Here is a 26,665-nt window from a genome sequence, read left to right as displayed (position 1 = left end):
ACCTCCAGGAAGTGTGCCAGTTCTGGGAAATTTCTTGCAGCAGGATAGCGGGTAGCCCATCAAACTAATTAAGAGGCAACTCAGCATCAACTGAAGGAGGCAAATTGGGATTGAGTAGTTCCCCAGATTCCTGCGGGCATTGAAGGTCAGTTTAGTTACTTAGAAGTGGCCTCAGTCTAGCAGATTGAGGGTTGGCACTCCAGCCTGGCTTATAGGCCCTCCCTGCTGCTCTGGGTCCAGCAGCATGTGGAGGCCACTGTAGTAAAAGTTCTCTACCAAATGGTAGCCTGGCAATAAAGACTGTTTTTTAATTTGAGTTTTGAAGAGGTCGGAGAGAGAATACTTCTGTTTTAAAGTACCTTCTCACTTACCTAAAAGAATATCCTGCCACTGCTTTTTGGAGGTGTGTGATTGGTCCTTCAGTTTTGACAGCCTGCTCGCTGTCCTTAATTGGACTGAACGGTGATACACTGTGGAATTCCCTAGGGAACCACTCCTTCTTATGTTATACATAAATAACTTGGATCTTGGAATATAGAGTAGAATTTCAAAGTTTGCTGATGATACCAAATTTGGAGGAGTGCAAACAGTGACGTATATGTGAACTGCCTGCAAAATATTACTGCAGCTTGGGCAGGCGAGAGGCAGGAATGGGATCTAATATAAAATGTTTTGATAGAAGGGCTATGGAAAAGCAATGATCAACAGTGGCACATTTCAAAAGAGTGTGCAGGAACAGGAAGTGCATGTGCATAAATCTTTGAGCTATTGTTTTTGAAGGTGGTGGGACATATTGAGAAAGTGATTAGCAAAGTGTATAGAAAACTGGAATTCATAAGTGGAGGCTTGAATAAAAAGCAAGCAGGATATGCTGAACCTTTATAAAGTGCTGGTTAGGCCTGAAATGGAGTATTGAGTTGAGTGCTGACCAGCCCATTTTAAGAGGGATGTGAAGGTTCTTAAGAGGGTGCAGAATAAATTTATCAGAATGTTTCGGGTATGGGAGAATTTATTTACAGAATTAGGTTGACAAAGCTGGGATTGTTCACTTTCATGTCACTAAGAAGACTGAAGAGCAAATTGATTGAAATATTCAAGAATAATACAGGTTTGAATAAGATAGACAAGGAAAAACTGTTTCCATTAGCTGACTCCACAAGGACTAGGGGATACAGATTTAAGGTTCTGGGCAGGCCATGCAGGGGGAATTCATGAAGAGAATGGTGAAGACCTGGAATTCATTGTCCATAAGTGTGATAGTAGTGAAAACAATCAACGTTCAAAAAAAAAATTGGTTGATGACTCAAGGAAAACAAACTTTCAGGATTACAGTATAGAATGGTGGAATGGGACTGTCTGGATTTCTGTGATGGGGAGCCACCATGGACAGATAATCCAAATGTGTTATATATGACTCTGTGAGATATTCATCAGGTCTGACAGCAACCACAGAATGAGAAATAGTTAACATTTTAGGGTCTAGAACTTTCCACAGAACTGGAAAAAGTTATTAATAAATTTTGATCAAACAATTAGAGCACTCCTATCGTTTCCTTTCTCTCACTTGCTCTGTTGTTCAACATAGTGGTTCTCAAAGGGTTAATATTTGTGTTATATTGGCTCAAGCCATTTTATTGAGATGGCACACCATCTATGGGTGGCTATTTGATTTCTGTATCCTTGGACTTCCATGTCATTTTAAAAAAAAAATTATTCACTCATGGCGCAGGTGTTGTTGGCTGAGCCAGCATTTATTGCACTTCTCTACTTGTCTTTGTGAAGGTAGTAGTGAGCTACCTTCTTGAACCACTGCAGTCAATGTGCTGTAGTTTGACTCACAATGCTGTTAGGGTTGAATTCCAGGACTTTGACCCAGTGATAATAAAGGAACGGTGATATATTTCCAAGCCAGGATGGTCAGTGACTTAGAAGGGAACTTGCAGGGGGTGGTGTTCCCATGTATCTGCCGCTTTTGTCCTTCTAGATGGTATTGGCCATAAGTTTGGAAGGTGTTGTCCAAGGATATTATGTAAATTTCTGCAGTGTATCTTGTGGACAGGACACGCTGCTGTTACTGAGTGTCGATGGAAGAGGGAGTGGATGGTTGTGGATTCAGTGCCAATCAAGTGGGCTGCTTTATCCTAGATGGTTGAGTGTTGTTTCAGTCTCCACTGCTTGTAGTTTTTCACAATTTACTCTGTTCTTTCCTTTTAATGTCTGAAATAGATGGCCTCATATTTGTTGATATTGCTACAGGTTTGCACAATTCCTAAGCCCTGAACGTTATATTTTGATGCAGGCTGCTTAAAATACCCTGTTTTTTTTCAGGGAGTTTGTTGCTTTAACTGTTCTTAATCATGTCAACCTAAGTAATTATGTTTAGCCATCATAAGTTGTAGCAAAAAATGACATTTACAAAGAATGCCAACTATGCATATAAATACAATAATTTTAAAACCTCTAGTGATTATATTCTCTTTGACTTAATCTCAATACCTGGCCCACACTTACATTTCTACTCTTCTTCATTTTCCTTACCAGGAGTTCAATTACAGCCATCCAAGTGGGTTGAGATGCACTGGAGTGGTGAAACTGCTACGCTGACTTTTACTCACCTAAATAAGGAGGATGAGGGATTGTACACTATTCGTGTGTTGACAAAATCTGGCTATGAACTTCATAGCGCATACGTGTTTGTCAGAGGTATGTGCACAACTGAACACAACAGACCATACGTCATTTGAGAATCTGAACAGTATCGACAAGCCAGCTTCCCTGCTGTAGGTATCATGCATTTAGCGATAGGAATTACTGAATAATGAGAACCTGTTTTCTGTCAAGTGACCTTACCATTTAAGTAGGAGCACTGCGAGTAATTGTTACACCTCTGACACCACCAAGGTTGCAACAAACAAACCAAGAGCAGGGAAGTGGCCCTAGCTGATGTCCTTCTAGTAAGAAAGTGTGTGTTTAACTATTGAACAGGCTTCCATTATCTGATAAACACATACGCTCGGTTCGCAATAAACAACTGTACCTCCCAGTCGCGAACCATTTCAACTCCCCCTCCCATTCCTCAGACCACATGTCCATCCTGGGCCTCCTGCAGTGCCACAACGATGCCACCAGAAGGTTGCAGGAACAGCAACTCATATTCCGCTTGGGAACCCTGCAGCCCAATGGTATCAATGTGGATTTCACAAGTTTCAAAATCTCCCCTCCCCCTACCGCATCCCAAAACCAGTCCAGCTCGTCCCTGCCTCCCTAACCTGTTCTTCCTCCCACCTATCCCCTCTTCCCACCTCAAGCCGCACCTCCATCTCCTACCGACCAACCTCATCCCGCCCCCTTGACCTGTCCGTCCTCCCTGGACTGACCTATCCCCTTCCTAACTCCCTACCTACACTCACCTTTACTGGCTCCATCCCCGCCTCTTTGACCTGTTTGTTTCCTCTCCACCTATCCTCTCCTCTATCCCTCTTCTATCCGCCTCCCACTCTCTCCCTATTTATTTCAAAACCCCCTTCCCCTCCCCCTTTTCTGATGAAGGGTCTAGGCCCGAAACGTCAGCCTCTCTGCTCCTATGATGCTGCTTGGCCTGCTGTGTTCATCCAGCCCTGCACCTTGTTGTCTCGGATTCTCCAGCATCTGCAGTTCCTACTATCTCCTGTTAGTGCTATTGTCTTTGCAAGAGAAATGCCTTGCTGTCAGATAAAACTGGTTATCAACTCCTTGCACTTTGATATGCCAGCTGTGATTCTGCCTTGAGTTAGGCAGAGTGTGTTGTGTCCTCCATTTTATTTTGCTGATCTGTTAAGTCTATTTTACTTGACGGTGGCTTAAGTTTTCTTGCTACGTTGCAGCTGAATCTGTCAGGAGTCAGAGAAACTATTGTTTGGTGGGAACTGACCAACTAATGTAGCCAGTGTAATCAGAAAGCTGTGTCTCATTTTCAGATGCTGATGCAGAGGTTGCAGGTGCCCCAGGAGCTCCTTTGGATGTTTATTGTTTAGATGCCAATAAAGATTATGTCATTGTAACCTGGAAACAACCAGCAATTGATGGTGGAAGCTCCATCCTTGGTTATTTTGTTGACAGGTGAGAGGTCACTCACTGTTTTTCACTGCATTCATTTTAGGTTCTAATTGAATTACACTAATTGTGCAAAGGCAGAATTTTTTTTGTTAGTTTCTTTCCTCCTCTTCTGAAGTCTTTGATTCATATCAGAGTAAAGTTGCCTGAATACTGAATATCAGCATCCCCCCTCCAACATCCTAATAAAAGAACTTTTTTTCCTTACATTTCAACATTGGTGGGCTCCAGGAGAGTACTGATCACATCAAATGGAGTGGGTAAAGTATAACAGCATGTTGTTATGTATAAAGTTACTTAATCCAATGATGAACAGAGAAACACAGTAAATATTTAACTTTATTCATATTTTAGTTGTTCTCTCATGCCATTAATCATGGCAAATCAGAGAACTTAGTCATTTTGTCATTGTGCTTTGTTATTTCTCCCTCTGTCGCTTCTCTCCTGTTGCTCTCTTTTAAGAGCATAGATTACAAGAAATAAAATCAGGAATTGGCCAGTTGGTTCTTCAGCCTGTGATGCCAGTCAATGCAACTAAAGCTGATCTGTCCCCTCAATTCACCGTTTTGCACAATCTCCATATCCCTTAATTCCCTCAGGATCAAAAAATATACAGATTGCTAAATTGAATTCATTCAGTAATTGGGTATTCACTGTCCTCTGGGATAGAGAGCACTTTGAGCAAAGAAATGTCTTTTTGTCTCAATCCAAAATGTCACTCTGTAACTTCTAGACTAGATTCCCAAGCCTCGGAGACAACCTCTCAGCATTTACTCCATTAAGCCTCTTCAGAATTTAATAGTTTTTATTAAGATCATCTCTCATTCTTCTAATTTCAAGGAGTTCCGGCTTAGTCTCTTAAACGACAACCTTATCTTCACATGAATCCACCCAGTGAATCTTTGTTGCTACATCCATTTAAGTCTTATATATTCTTCCTTTGGTAAAGAGACCATAAGTGTGCACAATACTCTAGGTATGGTCGCACCAAAACTCTGTATAATTGTATCAAGACTTTAATTCTTATTCTCAAATTCCTTACTAATAAAGTCAAACTTACCATTTGCTTTTCTAATCATGCGCTGTACTTGCTTGTTAACTTTCTGTGATTCATGCACAAGGACATCCAGGTCCCATTGAATACCAAAATTCTCAGTCTCTCACTATTTAGAAAATATTCTGTTTTCACCTCAAAAGTGAAGGAAACTTTTCCATCTGCCATGTTCTTGCTCATTCATTTAATGTGTCTATATTTCTTTTTAGCCTTCCAACTCAAAACTTACTAGCCAAACTAATTTTGTATTATCAGCAAACTTACATGTTGCACTCATTTGTCACATTATGACGATGATGTCACAGCGCTGTTTTCTACTTGGAATAAATAGCACAGATGGTCTATTTAAGCCATATAGAAAGAAGCTAAATCAACGACGGAAAATTGTTAGAATGTAGATAACAAGCTTTTAATAATGTAACCATAAGTTCTGAAACTGGTATCTCTTGGAATTGTTGTATATAGCATTCATATGCAATAAATAAGATTCTACAGAGCCTAAGCTTGAAGGCAGTTCTTGACCTCGCCTTCTCCCCAGCCAGTCTGCACTGAACATAAATTCTCAGGTGTGGCCCTAAAAACACATGGCAAAAGGTTCCATGCCTTCATTTCTGTTCTCTCTCTTAATTCTTTGATTATCTTCTGCCATTTCCTGTTGTTGTCTGTCTTAACTTACTGTCCTTTTTATGTGAATCACGGGAGGTGTCTTGGTCATATGCTAGAGAAAAGAATTACTAATGGTTACAGGCTGTTTTTAGGATAGGAGTTTTGTAAACAACAAAATATGTAGAAATTTTGGTTATTAGGGAAAAAAACAATAAAATAATTCAGAAAACATTTTAGCAACTTAATGGAGTTGGTAGCTGGACTATTTCACCATTGGGTGAAATACTCTCACCAAAAAAATCCCCCATTAACATTGAAAACACACATCACATCACCACCTGCAGGAGTTACAGCAAGAGCTCTCCATATACCACATTTAATATATTCCAGCTTTGTGACTAATACAAAATTTCATTTCCGAGTTTTTTGGTTGCAAGCTTATAGTGAGTGGAAAATCTCACTTGTGCAAGATTACGTTGTAAATGAACTGATTAATAATACACCTTCTGCTCCATTCTTCTTATAATATACCATCTTGAATCTTCCAATCAGTGATACACCTGTGTCACTACAGTCCCAATTTCCAATTCTCACTAGCACTAAACACACTTTTCCCAACAGTAGACCCTTGTAGCATTGCTCTTTATTTTCTAATGTTCCAAATGAAAATGTACTCTTGGCTACAAGACCAAAGACTAAGGTAAAAGGAAAGAAAAACAAATAGGTGGAAATCTCCAAGCAGCACTAAAAAAATTATAGTTAGACTGAACTTAAGTACACTACATGTAATGCACGACATTAACTTATAATGCTTTTGTGTAATAGTGATGGCAGTAAGCTGTAAAAATGTTTTGTAATTGTAAGAATGGTAACTAACTTGCTCCACTTTTTATATTTGTTCAAACAACTCATCCCTTTTCCTACAGATGTGAAGTAGGAACCAATCATTGGGTTCAGTGTAATGATACTCCAGTGAAGTTTGCCCGCTTTCCTGTCACTGGGTTGGTGGAAGGTCGTTCCTACATCTTCCGTGTGCGTGCTATCAATAATGTTGGAATTAGCAGGCCATCCCGTATATCTGAACCTGTTGCAGCTTTGGATCCTTCTGATAGAGCAAGGTTGAAGGGTATGCCTTTTTCTTCTGTTAATGCTTACTCTTAGGGAGGAAGTCTTTAAAGAGCGGCTCCTTAAATACCTCATGTTTGACAAACTCTTAACATTCAACACAACGGATCAAAATAGTAAATCCAATGTTTGCTACTCAAAATTGACCTGGGTCGCATGCAATGTGATAGAAAGGGAAAGTAAAGCACACCAGAATTGAGGTAATCCTCTGCAATTTAGTAGCTTAATATATTGGAGTGACAAGATCTGGTGCCCAACAGTGGCATGTAGATTTGATCTCCAATGCAAATAAGATCCCAAGTCTGATGAATTCGGCTGAGGGTAAATCTCCCTTAATGATAGAAGAAGAAGAAGCAAAGAAGGATGCATCATGCAGTCTGGTGTCTGGTGCAGAGTGATGTTGGTAATATATCTGGCGTCTTGTCTAAAATCTCAAAACTATTGTAAACAAGGTGCCTATCAGTGCTGTTTGATTTATCATTAAGTTGCACAAGGACAGTCAAGGTACAGAAAAGGGTAAGGTGGCTTTGACTAGGGTTGATTTTATTCTTGGTGGGAAAGAATGCAATGCATCAAGGCCCATTTTCTCCACAGTGTGAAACTTCCCAGTGTAAGGAAAGTTTCACTGAGTCGGGCTAATTTCTATTTTATGGAGGAGGAAGTGAATCCATTGATCTGTCCTGCAACAGAATTTGATATCCAAGTCACCATCTCTGCTAATGCCTACTCAGATAAATTAAAATAAACCCTAAATAAACTGTTGTAAACTCATTATTTTTTTCCTTCTGAACAGTTTTTAATCTACTCTCCTTACTTTTCTTGAATTCCTCCTTCTTTAACTTTCTCCAATAGTTACCAGTGGATAACCTAGGCAAAGAATTTCTGAAAGTCTATGTACACCACATCCACCTTATTTCTCTCAGCCACCATATCAGTCACCCTCTCAAAAATACGGCCTGTTGTTGAAAAATGCATCTAATAGGTTTTTTTTAAAAGAATTCTGTTAACTGTGTCCATTTTTTGGGGTATGTTGAACTCCTCCCTCCTACCTTTTCTGACACAATACAAAAAAATTAAATTGATCTCAAGGCTTACTGAAAACAATATTTTATCTTTTTGTATTATTTAATTATCAGGAATCCCATTAGCCCCATGGACAGGACAGATTATTGTAACAGAAGAAGAACCAACAGGTAAAGAATGCATCTTTTTCTAAGTGTATTAATCTGCTGAGATCACACTTAACCTGCAACGATTTGGAATCAATCAAAATATTTTTCTCTGTAACCATGTATTTTCCATTTTTTTCCTGTATCAGTAAACTTGTGAGGATGGGTGTTAGCAGTTATAGTTTAGGGAGATTTTAATTTTTGACAGGTGACTGGTGGAGTAAGCCTAGTGCCCAATCTCATAAGAAAGAATCCAGAACAGTTGGAAGTCCTGGATTTCATTTATCTTAAACTGACAACTTACTGGTGCCAAATGGGCACCAAACAAGCTCTTGATCAAGCTTGCTGAATTTGGGCTGGGATATGTCAACTGAGATTAAAGTCCCAGGGAAGGTTGTGATTATCAAAGTGGATGCAATGGCCTACATTACTTTTCATTAGACCTAAAGAAGTGTTCCTGAAACTGGTAATATGAAGAAAGAGTAAAGGATGTTTTGAAGGCCCACTTTGACAAAGCACTTGATTGCTCTTGATTAATAACCTTCGTGAAAGTAGAAATTGTAAAAATTTACATGTTCATTTAATTTTTTAAAAATCTTCATACCGTACAACACAGCAGCATTTTCCTAGTCTTCTTCATCACAGATTTCCCCAGTCTCCACTCCAACCTGGGCAGCCCAGTTACACTATAAATGGGTCTGGCATTTGTTTTTCATATGTAAATACATTGAGGTCAGCAAATTGACAAGCATCAGGAGTACAAGCAAGTGACAGGCGGAAGACCAGTGTGGTAAAGTTCCATTGTATTTGAGCAGGTCTATTTAGGCCGTGGATGTTTGCAGGAATTTTGAGCCTAGCAGCATCATTGACTTTCTCAAAATGATGATCAAGAAAAGAAATTCTTGAGTGTTTCCCACCTCTGAAGTACAGAGTTGCTGTCCCCTTATATCCCAACAGAGGGTGTAGTGCCTGGACAACCTACAGAACTTGCTGTGACTGAGGCCACGAGGAATTATGTGGTCCTTAGCTGGAAGCCTCCTGGTCAACGTGGCCATGAAGGAATCATGTATTATGTCGAAAAGGTAAACACCTCAAGATGCATGTGAAAGTACATAACACAATTCCCAAATCGCTTTCAAATGTATGTGTAAAATTATGCTGTTAAATATCAGCCTATGCCTGGTAATAAGCCCTTAATACCAGGAATTAAACCATTAAAGAAAATTCCAGCCAAGCTTTACAGAATGCTGAACTTAGATATAACTATGTGGGTATTCATCAATGTTCTTCTCTGCGTACTTGATGCATTAGATTACCATCGTTCCTAAAATGGTTTTACAGTGGATTTTAACACAAAGGAAACTAGTGTAATATCCACGCCAAGTCAACCTTCAATCCCCCATTTTTCGTAGATAGAACTAATAATAGACAAGTGTATAATCTTCCAATTTGAATATCTTACTACAGCTTTTATTTAGCACCACAAGATGTCTCTGAAATATTGATAATGACTTCTACAGTTGTTTACAGATGAATGATATGCTGTTAAGTGTATCTAAATCATTGTGTCACTTGTACATGATGTCATCATTATGACATATCTATTTTTGTCCTTCTACAAGCAGAATGAACCATCATTCCTCTTCCTACCTACCCAGCTAAAGCAACCAACCCAGTCACAGTACAACTATCATTAGGAGTTTCCTAGCAACATATAAATGAGTCTGATCCCAGCAGATTCACCAGTGTCAGTGCTTACAGGGAACATTCAAACCTAAGTGAGCCATCAACTGATACAATTGAAAGCACTCTGCCTTCCAATAGCTATTTAACTATAGCCTTATTCATTAATTTTTTTAATGCTCATTAGCCCTTTCCTTGCTTGTTTGGATTAGTGTGTTGCAGGCACCGAGGACTGGCAAAGGGTTAACCCAGAGATCCCTGTGAAGTCTCCACGATTTGCATTGTTTGATCTGGCTGAGGGTAAATCGTATCGTTTCCGTGTCCGTTCTGCTAATTCTGCTGGCATTGGTGAGCCTTCTGAGCCAACAGAATTTACTGAAGTCACAGACAAACTTGGTAAGTATGAATTAGACACGACCATATACCCACTTGTCATGCCTGCTTTCCTATGTTACCTTATAATAATTGTTTACCAGGATGTCACCATTCCCTGCACAGATTTGTACAAAATACAGATGAGGGTTGAATTAGCAGCTTGCACGTTATTAATTATCAGTCCCTATGATTTATCTTCTTAAGTGTACAGCTTAAATCTTAGTCACTCTTCTTTTTACTGCTGCTGCTCAATATTACCCATGTGGTGTCAAACTCCTCAAGAAACAGATTACATTGGGTCTGAGAGACAAGAAAGCTTACATTTTCTCTACAAATTCTGAAGGATGAAGCTTCAAAGTTTTTTGTTTATTCTAGGGTATTCCTTTTAAACTAAACGCAAAAAAAAACCTACAGCTCACAATTATTGTCAAACAATGGTCACTCATACAGGCTGTACAGCCTCTAGAACAGTCAAAATAGCCATGTTTATTTCAATACTTGCTAATTTTTTGTCTTTTGTCTTTCAGATGTTCCAAAAGCTCCAAGTCATGTTGTGCCTTCAAGAAACACAGACACTTCTGTAGTTGTCACTTGGGAAGAGTCAAAAGATGCAAAGGAATTAGTTGGGTACTACATTGAAGCAAGCATCAGTGGATCTGGAAAATGGGAACCATGCAACAACAAACCAGTGAAAGGCAAAAGGTAGTGCTGAAGGCTATTAGAGAGTCTTACATAAATGAAGCAGAGGAAAGAATAAGGCAGAATCAAAACGAATGCATGAGAGAGAATGGGTGTGTATGAAGAGACTGATCCAGAATTTGTCCATAGGCATTGAAATAGTCTTGTTGCACTTTAAACCTGGCAGCAGCACCCTAGGGATGCAGATATCACAAAAATCCACTTGGCACATGTATGTGAATTAAAAACAGAAAAAGCAACAAGACATATTTGAGGACGAGGTATGTTTTGTCCTTTATATATGTATTCTTTCTCCACTGCTCTTCATATCTGAAGACTTCAATATACAGGATATACCATGTCATAAATGGAGAAAAGGCCTGGAATAACTGCGAACATTGTTGCTGGTTCTGCACAAGGCATCATGTTTGCTTGAGATTTTTCATTTTATTTCATTAAATTTCCTTCTATTTTGCAAGGACAGGGAATCACAAGACCTCATCTAATCAAGAGAAATTGAAAACATATTGGCAGGGCCAAGCAGTACAACACTGATCTCTGGCTGTTTTGAAGCCTCCCTTAATAAGAGTGGAACAGTATATAAGTCCTTAACATAAATGACATGACCAGTGGCTTCAGGGAAAGGAAACATAATTTTTTCTCCTTTGGCAGGATTTTTCGGTTTTTCTTTTAATTGCCATCTTTTTCAAGCGAAAACTGGTGGAATAATTTGAACAGAAAGTAATCTAGAAAACTTTTCCCTTTCTTTGTAAACTTTCAAGAGAAAATGGTCATGAATGCGTTGGCATGTGTAGACCCTCAGTGTGACTGCCCACTGCTCAGTTGTACAGGCCTCCTCCTCCGAGGTGGAGGTGGACCTGAGGGTCTGTGGGCACTGGCTTCTTAGCTGAGGTTCCCTGGGTGTCTGCATAAGAGATGAGAAGGGATTAGTTTTAGAAGTCGGATAAAATCTTATCCAGGTTAAGAATGAGTTAGCGCTGGTGGCAATGGGAGTACAGCGTAGCACGGAGTCAGTTGCCTTGTCTCTCCATCCACGCTTGAGCTGCTGTGCTCTTCTCCTGCCAAATCTAGTATTTTCTCCTCCTGGGGAGTGAGGAGTTTGTTGTCTGGCATCCCTCCACCAGTCTTGGCCTTCTCTGTCCAGTTAAAGGCCAGGTTTTCTCACAATGTGATGAAGAGATGGATTGAGTAAAATGAAGATGAGTGCAAGAATGGTTAGTGGTGATGCATGAACAGATGAGTTGGTGAGGTGTCCCCAGTGAAGGATGAGGAAATCAGAAACCATGAGTAGTTTAGAAGGATGACTTAGGTGAGAGTTAGTGATAGTAATGATGTATCTGTAGCCCTTGAGCCTTGATGAGATGCATGTGCAGTGGCAGAGTTAGTGAGTGGTGGCCCTGTGAGTGTGATGTAGCAGTGAGAGACCTTGGTGGCACATGTTTTTCCCGATCACGGACAAACATTGACTCTGGGCTTCCTACTTCACTCGGACTCAGCACTGACCTGCACTGAAAATTCTGTCCAGGTCCAGGCCCAGGCTGGCTATGTCTGGTGGCCTGGCCATCTTTGGCAGTGAACAGTCAGCTTTCCATCTATCAGCACCTCTTGATCCTTGTCCTGGATGCAGGGAGCTAACTTGCTTTTACTCTTAAGACATTTTCAAACTTCAGGGTGAAGTGCCACAGTTTGAGAAGTATTTCCTGGCTTGCAGTATCTGAAGTAGTCTGCAGCTTGACATTAAAAAAACAATATGAGGTATGTAAGCTGGAATGTCCCAGCAGTGGTGAGCAATTTGCCATGTGATTTCCCTGAGAAACTCACTTCCTAAGACTATAAGATGTAGAAGCAGAAATAAGCCTTTCAGCTCATCGAGTCCGCTCTGCCGTTTGATCATGGCTGATATGTTTCCCAACTCTATTCTTCTGCCTGCTCCCTGTAACGCTTGATCCCCTTACTAATCTAAAATATATCTATCTCTGCCTTGAAGACACTCAATTATTTGGCCTCCACAGGCTTCTGCGGCAATGACTTCCACAGATTTACCACCCGCTAGCTGAAGAACTTCCTCCTCATCTCAGTTCTAAAGGGTCGTCCCTTCACTCTGAGGCTGCGCCCTCGTATCTCTCCTACTGCTAGTAACATCTTCTCCAAGTCCACTCTATCCAGGCCTCTCAGTATTCTGTACCTTTCAATGAGATCCCCCCCTCATCCTTCTAAACTCCATTGAGTACAGACCCGGAGACCTCAACGCACCTTGTATGACATATGACACTCAACAGCTATTATGATGTATAAAGCTGAAGATTGTGTGAGAAAATTCACCATGGGGTCATGGCAGGCTGTGCACAATGTAACTCATTCACTATCACACTTTAACTGCAAATGGGAAAAAAATTCAGCCCCATGTGTCAGGAAGGAGAACTTATGAAAATCACGAAATGGCATAGGATATTCAATGCCAGTGACATGGTGAAATACACTTGATGAAGGACCAGTGCTCCAAAAGCTTGTGATTTTAAATAAACCTATTGGACTATAACCTAGTATCTTGTGACTTCTGACTTTGTCCACCTCAGTGCAACGCCGGCATCTCCACATCCTAAACATGCAAGGCATGTCTAAATAATATGGCATAACACAAGATGCTTACTCCAGCACGATAACATTGGTACATGAGTCAATGTTACATGATCAGACTTTCAGGACTGCATTCCATCAGAGTTGGTAATCCCTGTTATTAAACCGTTGAGTAGTTCTATTTCACCTTAATTGTGTAATTTCAGTTCTCATTTCATTGCGGCAGAAATATGGGAAGAAGACTTAGCATTGTTGTGTAGTATAGTTTTCTGTTGAATGAAAACTTTTCCTGTATACCTGATACTTGTAGTCAAGATAATATATACAAAAATTTTGACTGGAGCACAAATAAAAAACTACCGTGGTATATAATTGATTGATGTTGTAAATGAAGTATTTTGTTTTATAGATTTATTTGTCATGGGCTACAAACTGGACAGTTATACAAGTTTCGAGTTAGGGCTGTAAATGCAGCCGGGCTTAGTCAATTTTCACATGAGTCTGAGGCTTTGGAAGTCAAAGCTGCTTTAGGTAGGTAATAACATTTAAACTGTTGTCATATGAAGCTGTCATTTGTGAAAGTGCATTTATTTACCTGTAAAAATACATTTACTTAATTTTGAATATCTATTTATGTATTTTTGAACTACATTTAATCTGAAAATTCATCTACTTAGTTTCAAAATGATATTTGTTTAATTACAAAAAATAATCATTTATCTTTGGAAATGTATTTATTGCTTTCAGAGTTTTCTCAGTTATTAATGAGTCACTGTTTTCACAGTACCACCTGTTTCACTTTACCATCCATGATGCCTTACTCGATGTTCTGATCATGCACTGTGCCTGTATCACATGGAAAGCGTATTTTTTCTCATTGAGACTATCAATTATCCACTGTATGAAATCTCACATCAGCCTGCTTCTCAGTCATATGTTCCAAAGCTTACCTGAATCATCAATTTCGTGCCTTGCTCCAGCATTATGTAATGTATCTCATAAAACACCACCATCTTATTCATACAAATAAAATCACCTAGCTCTTTTCTGTTCTGCGTTTGCTACAATTTTTGCTTGTTGCCTACTTAACAATACAAAAGCACATTTAATGCCTGTTTCTATGACTGCTGCTGCCTGCTTTTAACCGATTGTCTCCTGTAAGCAAATATACAAGTTCCTTAGATATGTGAAATGGCCACGATGCAAAACCCTGCATTTATCAAAAACTAATCTGTGCACCGCTTACTCATCGTCATTTAGTATTTTTCCTTTGAGTTTAACTAAATCGATCAGTGTTTTCAAAGTCTAAATGATATGTATTTAAATATTAATGATGATAGAAATCCTTCCACCCATTTCCAGTTCAAATCAAAAATTAGTTTACTGAACAACTTGTGAAGCCTATGTTGGGTCCTAAAACAAAGGGATAATTGCTATGATCAGATGGCATTGTATTACTGTATAAGTACAGCTATTTAAATGGCCTAAATAAATTACTGAAACAACTTATTTTCTTCATTGGTCAAATCGTTTTTCTCACAAATAGTTTTGATGCATAGAATTCCATACCTCTTGCCTTTACAGAGCTGGTAATGTTGATATATTTTTCATTTAGGATTTGGGGTGTCAGTTAGCTAGACAGCTGGTTAGCAATATAGAGCATTGCTCCCAGCGTGGGTTCAATTCCTGCTCCAATTGAGGTTACCCTGATAGGACTTGCCTTCTCAACCTCTCCTTTTACCTGAGGTATGGTGATTCTCAAGTTAAAATCTCTGTGTAATGAGAGAGCAACCCTTTAGTTTGGTAAGGCCGTGGTGATTTTACTTTAGAAAGGTGATTTTAGGTGTTGCACTTATTGTTGTGGACTTTATTTGTTGGAGAAGGATCAGTTAGGGATGAGTTTCAGGGCTGACAGGCTAATGGAAGGGTTTTCAATAAGTACTGCAGGTCTGTTTATTTCTTCCTCATTGTATCTCTTTGGTATGCTATCCCTTTGTTTCTCTCAATCTCTATTATTTTTTTTTCACTTATATCTCTCACTGTTACTTTCCCACTTTCCCTGTGAATGAAATTGATCTTGCCCAGCAGTGCAAAGCCTGCTTGCAGCAAATTGAAGTCCATGCAGTTGATTGAAAGGGAAGTAGGGATGGCCTAGTGGTATTATTGCTGGACTATTAATCCAGAGACCCAGATAACTTTCTGGGGACCTGGGTTCAAATCCTGCCACAGCAGATGGTGGAATTTGAATTCAATAAATATCTGGAATTAAGAGTCAAATGATGACCGTGAATCCATTGTTGATTGTTGGAAAAATCCATCTGGTTCACTAATGTCCTTTAGAGAAGAAAACTTCCATCCTTACCTGGTCTGGCCTACATGTGACTCTAGACCCACAGCAATGTGATTGCCTCTTAACTGCCCTCTAGGCAATTAGGGATGGGCAATAAATGCTGCCTGGCCAGTGATGCCCCCATCCTGTGAATGAATAAATAAAAAAGTCAAGCTTGATGAAAAACAGACTGCTAATTTGTTAAATGTTTTATGTTTGGGGTGGCATGATGGTTGATGGTTAGCTCTGCTGCCTCACAGTGCCAGGCACCCAACTTTGATTCCAGCCTTGGGTGACTGTGTGGAGTTTGCACATTTTCTCTGTGTATGCCTGGGTTTCTTCCGGGTGCTCTGGGCTCCTCCCACTATCCAAAGATGTGCAGGTTAGGTGGATTGGCCATTGCCTCAGAGTCCAGGAGTAGGTAGGCTAGGTGGATTAGCCATGAGAAATGCAGGGTTACGCAGTTAAGGATGGGAGTTTGGGGTTAGGTGGGATACTCTTTAGAGGGTGGGCACAGTCTTGAATGGCCTCTATCTGCACCCTAGGGATTCTATGAACTGATAAAGATCAGTTTCAGACTGTCTGTTTTTAGCTCTTTTTGTGTATGGTCACATTTCCATTAGTCTTCATGAGTCTACAGATATGCTTCCTGTACCTTTCATGTCTCTTTTTTGTTTTTGTTCTCTTGTTACTGTCTCAGCTACTCTGATGCTTACTTCTGGGGTTGTCTATTTGTTACTTTCTTCCTGTGTCTCTAAAGAGTAATCATTTATCTGGGTATTTACCTCCCTGTACTTGTCTTCCTCATACCTGGTGCTTTCTCTTGTTATTCCAGTGATCTCATTGAAATGTATTCTTTTGCTTTCACTGAGCACAATTGATGCCTTTCACTCTGATGATCTGTCATAGTAGGACCTGGAAGGGTGATCAAGCAAGAGATTGCAGTGCAGCTAGTGTTAGGGTTTTGTGAAGAGCAATGAGAAGGACCATGGAAAGTGTGGGATGTTGGTGGACAGGAAAGTGGGGAGGTATTATCAAAACCACTTATTGGCCTTTTGTCAGGTTGTACTCCTGTGAAGTACATTGTGATGTTTTCCTACGTTAAAGTAAGCTGCTGTTGCTACTGCATATATAATTTTCATGTCAGCCAAAGGATGTCAGAAGATGAATTACACAAGTGCAAGTGGATCAATAGCATTTATTAACCAGGGCGGATGTATTTTTAATCCATCCAGGTTGTTAATTTTGCTTGGGAAATAGAGGGAGGTACTAGGTATTGAATTGAATACTTTAGAGGTTAGTTTGCAGCTTATTTTTTGTCAATTTGTAATAATGTGTTGAAATTTATTTTTACAGGTTTGCAATGGGATGAGTGGGAAACTAAGTCAAGGGGTGCAGAGAATTGTTTTGTTACGGTGCGTTTGGGCAGAATTCCTTTTTAAGAGAGAAAGTTTTTGTGCAATAGGTTTAGTGAAGCATGAAAGTAAAAAAACATACTTTAGAAAGGGAAAAACTCAATCATTTGTCCAATGAGGATTAAATAAATTGACAGGCATTCAAAGAATTAAGTTGAATGCTATTCATGTTAGATATGAGAATTATGAACTGGAATTATGATATTTACATAATATGACATAAACCATTTTATTTTATGGAGAAAAGACATATTAAACAGGTTCTCATAATTTTAAAGCAATTATTCAAAGCCTCTAAATTTCATCAGATGTATCAAAATAAACAATATTCTGTTTAACAAGTGCAAAAATTGCCTTTGTTTAAGTTTTATACTCTTTTGCTTCTGAATGTGTTGGTCGTCAGAGCATTGTCTGTTATAGGAACAAATGCATCTTACTCATTGTTTTGGGCTTTGCTTGTTGCTATGTTAAACTTTGAGCAAAACATTCTTGTACCTCTTTCCTTGTTTTTTATATGGCGTGTTTGTCTTCATTTCTTCATCCTTGAAAAAATGAAGTATATCTTTTTGCACAAACTGATCTATTCATGAATGCCTGATTAATTACTTTATTTAACTCTAGGAGGAGGAGTGCCTCATGGTGTGTTTCCTGAACAAAGTGGTAACATTGATGGACTAACAGACAGCAGTGCACGCTGGGATGGCAAGCATGAGACATCTCAGCTCGCACGTGACACTTTACTAAGTTGTGATGCTGTGCTTAACAGACACCTGCTACCCACTGGCTATTATAATTTGCCATGCATAGTACCAGATACACCAAAGGAGGTAAATGCAGAACGGACAAGCAAGTCTAATCTCAGAAGCCTAAAGGTACAAGATATATACGAGGAGGGCCCAAAGAATAAAGATAAGCATGATAAGGGCCTAAAGATGCAAGACATGCATGAAAAGGGCCCAAAAATTCAAGAAAAACATGAGGGTCCAGAGATAGAAGATAAACATGACAAGGGCCCAAAGATACAAGACATGTACAAGAAGGGTTCTAAGGTAGAAGACAAACATGAGATGGGGCCTAAAATACAAGATATGCACGAGAAGAAAGAAAAAATAGGTGAGAAATCAGGAAAACAATATTGAATTTAAACACAAGGAGGTGGAATCATATTCTGGGAAGAATTGATTTGGTCTCAATGAATGTGGTTTATATATTTGCTTAATTGTTAGGGAGATTGATGAATGATAACAAGAAGCTTATAACATAACAACTCTCACATCAAAGGAAGTCCCTACTCATTTTACAAACCTGTTGAGTAGGAAGTGGAAGCAGATTGTAGGAATCTAATAAATGTATTTTAAGGAGATGTGGAGACATGTTAGTGAACTGTTTTTAGAGAGCATTTCAAGGAGCAAGGGCCGAACAGGAGAGATATTGTACTCTGACGAACAACTGGAATGTGAATCACAATCTGATTTCTGACCAGTGGGGACTAAAGGGAAAGCATACAACTAGAGAAAACTACAAAAATTGTGAAAATAAATCAGAATTTTGACAGTTGGGACTGGGAGAGGTAAGTGGTGGTTGCAATGAAGCTTGGGACGGAAATGAGTGAAATCAGAATGTCCTTATAGCTGTTTTGTTCAAAATGACACTGTGTTTATTGCTATGACACTCAGTCTCATAAGTTCACCATTGACCAGTTAAACCAGAAAGACAGTTGGGCAGATTATTCTTTTGCTCAGTGCTATGAGGCAATTACTTCTGGGTATTTCCAGTTACAGCAAACTGCAGTTGACATCTTCATCAACTAACTTTTTTTTACATGGCATCCCTTTCAGAATTCAGTTAAAAGCAAAAAAGAAACGTTTAGTATATTATCCTTTGGATATGGGCAACACTAGCAAAGCAGTATTAATTGTCCATGCTGAATTGCCCTAGGAAAATAAAGTTGGTCTCAAAATGTATGATGTAACAAATAGGTAAACTGTGAGGAGGACTGTAGAAGATTTAAGAAAAGTACAAACAGATTGACAGGTTGAATAAACAGGTGTACTTCAACAACTAATTGTGAAGTATTACACTGAGATACATAAAAAGGAATAGGAATATGTACTTTAATACAAATACAGTATCAAATGCGAATGAATAGAATTTCTCACGTATTATTGCAAGTTGATAAAAACATTGGAAAAGGCAATTGTATTTAACTTTTAAAGATCGGAGCTTGGCAAACAATAGTAAAATGACATTTTCAAAAATAACTATTAGCTGATAATCAGAATTAAAGTAGCATGTCCAATCTTGGGAATCCCATTATAGAATGTGATAATGCATCACACTATTTTTGATTAATAAACAAATTGCTGCTTTCTAATCATTGAAAATAATTGTGCTTAAAGAGGAAATGCTAATAATTAATTGTACCTCTTTAATCTAATGACATGGATAAGTATGATTCATCTCCAGGTAAAGAGCCTGTGCAATTAGTACAGTTCAATAAGGAAATTTAAGAATTTGTTTTGATTATGCATCTGAATTCTGACCATAGTTGAAATTGCAAAGTGAAAGACTATATATGCTTTGGCCAAATCAGTTCAGCTGCTCATCTTAGGGACAAATCCAAATTCAGTTTGCATCATCATCATCACCCAGTTCTGGTCTATCAGCACGGCTGTGGTCACTAATAGCTCCGAATCTATTTAATATGTCCATCCTTGTTTTCAAACCTCCCATGGCCCTGCCAATTCCTTTTTGTGTAACTTGCTCCAGCTATGTGATCTTCTAAGAACTTTGTATCCCTCTATTTAATTTTTCTAATCAACCTGTTCAGAGATGTTATTACACACCTCTTGAACATGTGGGATTTGAACGGGGGGCCTCCTGGTCCAGGGTAGGGACACTACCAGTACACCACAAGAGGGCATCTGAGTAGGGACTTCAATGCATTTAAGGCATTGATTGTTCCACTACAGATGCAAGTTCTAAACTCTGGAGTTCTGTCCCTATACCTTCCACCTCTTCAATTTGCTCCTCTCCTTTTACGGTCTCTCTAAAACTGACTTCACTGAACAAATTTTTGATCAACTCTGCAAATGACGCTTTATTTGTCTCAGTAGCAATTTTTCAAAAACCCGATGATGTCTCTGAAAAGTGTTTTTGAATGTTTCACTACAATAAAGGGGTTACAAAACAGCATTTGTCTTTAAAAAAAGTGTTCAAGCATCTGATATCAATTTTATGTGGGGATTTTGGCTGAAAGCAGTTAATTACCTAGCCGGTTGACCAACTAAATAACAGTGTAATAGGCATACCTTGCAGCTAGGAATAATTCACCATTAGCAGTGCACATAAATTCAATTCCTTCAAATATGTCAGATTCAGTAACCTAATACTCCTAGTACTGCCATAAGACTCACAGTTTAAATATTTTTATTAAAAATAATACAAGGAAATAAAAAGATGATAATGTTTTATTTATTTTTATAATTGCTTCAGTTCTGTGAGTGAATGTACATGTTTTATGATGTAGTGTTAATTTTGCTTCAGTAATGTCGTAACTTGCCAATATGTTTCACAGTTTAGTACAATTCTCGGTAGAAGACGAGAGGTATTGCAATATCAGTTCTTTCACTTGTGTGAAACACCTTTGTAATTCATAAACACGATATAGATATTTGGTACAGTGAATGATTCTAACACACGATCACCAGTGTGATAGCCTTGATCAACATGCATGTTTTCAAATCTGTAGATTTTTCTTGAATATACTTGTTTTCTTCCAACTTGAAACATATCAATTTTTCTTTATATGATATACTTTATACTTTATACTTCACCACTCCCTAACTTCCCAGGAAAGGTTGTGACACAGTACTTTTCTGGTGAGAGATGAGAGGAAACAGCCCTAGTTATTTTACAATTGGTATTTTCTTTTGCTCTGTGAGATGACTCTGACACTCTGTGGAGTCTTTGAACTGGAGAATTCACAACATTTTGAGTCATAGGTGTGAACTATCATATGGGTATTAACTCGTATTTTCAATGAGTTTGAGTTTGTGTCTTCTTTAAAAGACTGGACAGAACAATGGCATTAAAATCTATTAGGTGCTCTGTACATAACATTATTAACTGTCATTTTAAGACTTTGTCATAACTTGTTGCATTTTTAATTTTTTAATAGAAATTAAGTGAAGTTAGATTTTGTAAGTGATGTCTTTCTGGGTTTGCAATTATGAGTAAAAATAAGAGAAATGAATGCTCCAGCAGGAAGACAGCAAGCAGGGACACCACTTGGTTTAACGCCTAAATGAAAACGAAACGCTGTGGTTTCTGTCAAGTTACATAGTTAGTTATCCTACTCATTTAAACAATTTCACTCCAATAGAATGGTTAATTGGCAGTAACATGGAATCTGAGTTTTTGATCATGGATTCTGGTAGAATAAAAGACTATTTCTTGTAGTTAAATTTTTTCTTTCATTTTGTCTTCTGCTCTTTAGAAGTCAATGGCTTCCGCTCAAATTAGGGTTTCACAGGCAATCCCCTCATACTTTGTGTAGCCTTATCCCTTCATGTGTAATTAGATACAGTGAGTGTCAGCAAACTGCTGTGTATTAGGGAATGAAAACCCATCTCTCTCTCTCTCTCCTCTTACATACACACACACACACACACTCTCTCTCTCTCTCTCATAGCACACAAACACATGCGTCATAGACAATGATCAAGATTCTGAACCTGATGTTCTGTGAACTAATTGGGATCACCAAGACCCATTTTAAAGCTTGAAGCGCTGCTCAAGACTGAAGAATAAACAGGAGGCTTTCTCATCTGCATAGCACAGTTACATGTTGTTTTTAACAAATTAACCATTCCAGGCAGTTTCAGGTGGTATGTTTAATTTTTTGGTAAGCTCCACCATAAACCAATAATTGCACCACATATTTCATAGGTTGTTTTCTATTCCTGTCTCTCAAAATGCTGAGAAATATTTGAGTGTGCAATCAAATTTTATTCTACTTGTATGGGAATACTACCTGTATTGCCCTTTGCAGGAACTGAATTATAATGGCGTTCTGAAGTTGAAAATTCAAGAAAAAGCCACAGTCTAGTTATTATCTCAGTTTCAGTAAAAGTTTCATGCTGAAAACAAACTCAAGGCACTTGTAGACTGAGTTTACTTTTTGCTGGCATTTCATTATGATTCCACTATAATGTAAAATTCCATAATAAATGTAATTTAAAGTCATAATCAATACAGTATATGGAAAATGCATATTACTGGTCAAAGCCAAGCTTCCTTCAGTTATTATTTGTAAAATGAATAAAGGATTTCTTTTAAGACAGAGTACAAAAATGATTCAGATGGTGAAATTTGAATCAGAAAGGTCAAGTGGATTTGAATATTAACCTAATGTACTCTATCTACAAACAGCTCCTCCTACACCACCTTATGCAATTACAGTTCTTGAAAGTGTCCGTGACTCTATGGTGTTGGGATGGAAACAGCCTAAATTCCAAGGTGGTTCTGATATTACTGGCTATTTTGTGGATTATCGTGAAATTATTGATGGTATTCCTGGAAAATGGAAGGAAGCCCATATCAAAGCTATAACTGAGCGGGCATATAGAGTAAGTGAAACAAGACCTTTTTCCCTGAACGTGTTTTTAGAAATTGCAAGGGTTCAATAGTTCAATATCCTCCTCAAGTGTTCATCTAAATATGGGAATAAATATAAATGCTATGTTATATACTATGTGCACATTTACACATCACTTCTATTAAAATAAGTTTTATTTTGTTCACCATCATTTCAGGTCTCCTTTCTCTCATTCCATATGCAGCATTAATATAAGGATGTTACCTACATCCTGGGACAACTCATATAAATTTCAATAGTAATAGATTGCTATTGGAGAAAAACCTGAAAGAACTGTGGATGCTATTAATCAGGAATAAAAACAGAAATTGCTGGAAAAGCTCAGCAGGTCTGGCAGCATCTGCAAAGAAAAAGAATCAGAGTTAACATTAACTCTGACTTTTTTCTTCACAGATGCTGCCAGACCTGCTGAGCTTTTCCAGCAACTCCTGTTTTTACTCTAGATTAGTAAATGACACTGACATATAATCAGCAGGCCATACACATCTGAAGAATCAAGTATCATGCTCTCGGAACATATTTGAAATCTGGCTGCAAAGAATTAAATTGATTAAACTTTACCATAACAAGTTAAGCAATGTGAAATAAAAACTGAAATCCTGGAAATACCTAGCAGGTCAGCATTGGTGGACAAACAGAGCTATTGAGTGGCCGTTAATAGCCCTGGATCTGGAGGGAGCTGTCCCTTTCCTGGATCCCTCAATTAAATAAGGCAGGAAGGGCAGAAATTGGTCAACTGAGGCCCCTAAGTGAACAATTGGGGGCCTCAATCTGGCACCGGGTGGCAGGAGTTGAGGAGGGTATGGAATGTGGGCAGGCCCCCAGGTATACACTGATAGGCCTGGTCCGAAGGAGAACCTTGGACATGTTGTGCTTCATGGAGGGATCTGTTGGTGGTAAGTGCCACCTCTGCAATGAAATTTTACCAAGTCCCCAAAACTGTCCCCTGTCTCCCACCCATGCCTGCCCGACTGATGCCAACAAGGTCATCCACTTTCCTGTGTTTTGGGACGTGATGACTGCTCCACTTCCCAGGAAATGCTGGCAGGACTGGCAGTAGCTCTATTCCAATCCTGCACTGGCACTGAAGAGCTGCCAGGCTCTGATTGAAATGGCATCCGTTGACTCAGCCTGAAAAGCCGGACGCCAAGCTGACTGGCTTTGAATTATGACGCGGCTCCCGGGAATGGTGGGGTTGCCACTGGCTCTGCAGCAATGGATGAGCTCACTAAACCAGCCATGAAATCAAGCTCAATGTTTCAGAATGGTGCCCTTTTGTTTTAACTGAGATATTGGAACTGGGTCAGTAAAGAGTCAGGGCTGGGAAATAGCGCAGGGGTCTGTGATGGCATTAAGGAAATGAGTAATTAAATGTCAAAATGGATGCTGGTACAAGACAATAGGTAGTGTCATCGGGACAGGCATTGCAAAAATGGATGGGTCCAGAGGACATTGCAGCAGAATAGCAACGACCAGAGAGAACATGGAAAATCTGCCAAACAAAGTAGGTTACTGTGGCCAACTAGAACTTGAAACATTAACTCTTTGCTTCTCCACAGAGGTTACCTGACCTGCTAAGTCTATCCACCATTTTCTGTTCTCATTTCTCATTGCCTGTAATCACAGTATTTTTGTTATTATTATAACAGTAATCAATATGTCTATACTGTCTTCCTCTAATTCTTAATCTGACTACTCCCTTCCTACAGATCCATGACCTGAAGGAAAATATGGTGTATCAGTTCCAAGTCCGTGCAATAAACATGGCAGGTGTTGGTCTCCCATCTCTGCCGAGTGAGAAATTTAAGTGTGAAGAATGGACTATTGCTGTTCCAGGCAAGTCTACTTCCTCTCTGAAACAACAGACCTACAATGCACAGTGATGCAAATTATTAAAGCAAGAATAAAGTACCCTTATTTCATAGAAGAGGTTGTGTTTGAGATGAAGGCACCACAAGAAGAAAGAAATAGATCCCCAGATTTCTGTGGGACCCAAAGGAACTGTTTTGATTTTTCTGGCCCCAGACAATCTTTTAAAAACCCAGAGACTTAAAACCTTTGGAGAGACCTGCAGTTCAGAAAAAATGGAACTGACGTGTGCCATACATGGTCTACCCATTTCTGTTCATAATAAGGGATTTACAACAAGCTTTTGATGTGATTTTCATAACTAAACAGCCTCCATTTTTTTACATCTTAATTTTTATTATTAACCTAATTTTCCGAAATGATCTGTTCAAAGTTTGTTATTACACACCTGTGGAGCAGGTGGGACTTAAACCTGGGTCTCTTGGTTCAGGGGTAGGCACACTGCCACTGCATCACAGGAGGGCCCCAAGGGTGATGTCTTTATGGGAATTCAACTTGCATTGTTTGCACCTCTGTACGTTACAAACCATTCAGCCAGCCAATTCAGCTAACCAGCCAGGGCAACAGCCTCCATTTAGAGACCTGCCTGGGAATTATTTCAGGTGTGCACATGGGATCACAAGATCCTCACCAAATTTTCAACCATCTAGTTGCTCATTTTTCAGCAAGTAGTCAGCAATTGAACATCTCCTTGATCTCGGGTGCACAGTACACACACACAAAAAAAACAGCTGTTCAATATATTGCAGTATCCTACATCATTTGCACATGCTAGGCCTCTTAATTATCAGGACTCCTGCCGAGCAAATGGCAGATGGAGCACACTGCTAACTAATATACTCTGTCAACAATGCATAAAATAAGATCTCATTATCACTTAACTGAGGCACATGAGATACTAAAGGGAATTATGTAGATGTGGAGGGGATGTTTCCACTTGTGGGGCTATCTAGACTGAGAGGTCATAGTTTCAGTGTAAGAGGTTGCAGATTTATACAGCGATGAGGAGAAATGACTTCCCGCAAAGGGTCGTTTGAATAAATTTAAGGTGGAGATAGACTGATCTTTATTTAGTAATGGGTTGAAAGGATTTGGGGAGCAGGCAAGAAACTGGTTGACACCTAGATGAGATCAACCATGATCATATCAAATGGTGGAGCAGGCTTGAGGGGCTGAATTACTGACTCCTGCTCTTAGTTCTTATGCTGTAAACATTACCAACCTGGACAAGAATTCCAGTGGTAACAATCTCCAGAAGGACTTGTTTCCAATTATTCTAGAAATATGGATCAAAAATGTACTATGGATGTTCTTACACTTAAGGATTTCTTATTCAGATCAACTACAATTTATTAAAGTACAGGATAATAATATTTAAGGAGGACACCAATCATTAATGCTTAAAATATTGACAATAAGAATGTAATCATTACCATCATGCCTAGTCTAAATCTTATGCGAACTAATGCATTTTGCAAACTGATACAGGACCACCTCATGATGTCATGTACACTGAGGTCAGAAAGAACTCACTAGTACTGCTCTGGAAAGCTCCAGTCTATATCGGCCGCAGCGAGGTGACTGGGTACTATGCTGACATACGGGAGGCAGATGCAGATGATGAAAAGTGGAGAAGTGTCAATGAAAAGGAAACATCAAACAGATACATCAAGGTAAACAAATTAGATTGGGATTCCTATTCTCTCAAATTAATATGATGAATACAATTTTTCAGATCACGCTTGTTTGATGAAATGTCCAAACATTGCATTGTATCAACATTGAAAAATTACAAAGTCAGCTACATAATAATTACTAAAGGCAAGTCCTCATTTTAAATTAATATTTCAATTATTTCAGCAAACTCCAATCTTGTATGATATATACTGTTGATCTGAACAGGTGCAAAATGACCTCCCTATCCTTTGAGACAACAAGGTGCAGAGCTGGATGAACACAGAAGGCCAAGCAGCATCATAGGAGCAGAAAGGCTGACGTTTCGGGCCTAGACCC

At 39.0% G+C, this 26,665-nt stretch overlaps 1 protein-coding gene across 1 annotated transcript in view; it reads left to right on the top strand.

Annotated features, from left to right (window-relative positions):
- The window catches only part of myom1b (myomesin 1b), a 119,262-nt gene that overhangs the window by 39,808 nt on the left and 52,789 nt on the right, over nucleotides 1-26,665 (top strand). The window contains exons 10-21 of the mRNA XM_048596137.1: nucleotides 2,542-2,703; nucleotides 3,957-4,098; nucleotides 6,679-6,878; nucleotides 8,014-8,070; nucleotides 9,004-9,128; nucleotides 9,942-10,125; nucleotides 10,632-10,806; nucleotides 13,790-13,911; nucleotides 17,746-18,237; nucleotides 22,558-22,754; nucleotides 24,493-24,619; nucleotides 26,141-26,325. Coding sequence (XP_048452094.1) covers nucleotides 2,542-2,703; nucleotides 3,957-4,098; nucleotides 6,679-6,878; nucleotides 8,014-8,070; nucleotides 9,004-9,128; nucleotides 9,942-10,125; nucleotides 10,632-10,806; nucleotides 13,790-13,911; nucleotides 17,746-18,237; nucleotides 22,558-22,754; nucleotides 24,493-24,619; nucleotides 26,141-26,325 — 2,168 coding nt within the window. The remainder of the gene's footprint in view (nucleotides 1-2,541; nucleotides 2,704-3,956; nucleotides 4,099-6,678; nucleotides 6,879-8,013; nucleotides 8,071-9,003; nucleotides 9,129-9,941; nucleotides 10,126-10,631; nucleotides 10,807-13,789; nucleotides 13,912-17,745; nucleotides 18,238-22,557; nucleotides 22,755-24,492; nucleotides 24,620-26,140; nucleotides 26,326-26,665) is intronic.

Source organism: Rhincodon typus, chromosome 4, assembly GCF_021869965.1.
Source record: "Rhincodon typus isolate 14 chromosome 4, sRhiTyp1.1, whole genome shotgun sequence".
Classification (NCBI taxonomy): Eukaryota; Metazoa; Chordata; class Chondrichthyes; order Orectolobiformes; family Rhincodontidae; genus Rhincodon; species Rhincodon typus.
Note: the sequence above shows the minus strand (reverse complement) of the source record. Positions and strands in the feature narration are given on the sequence as shown.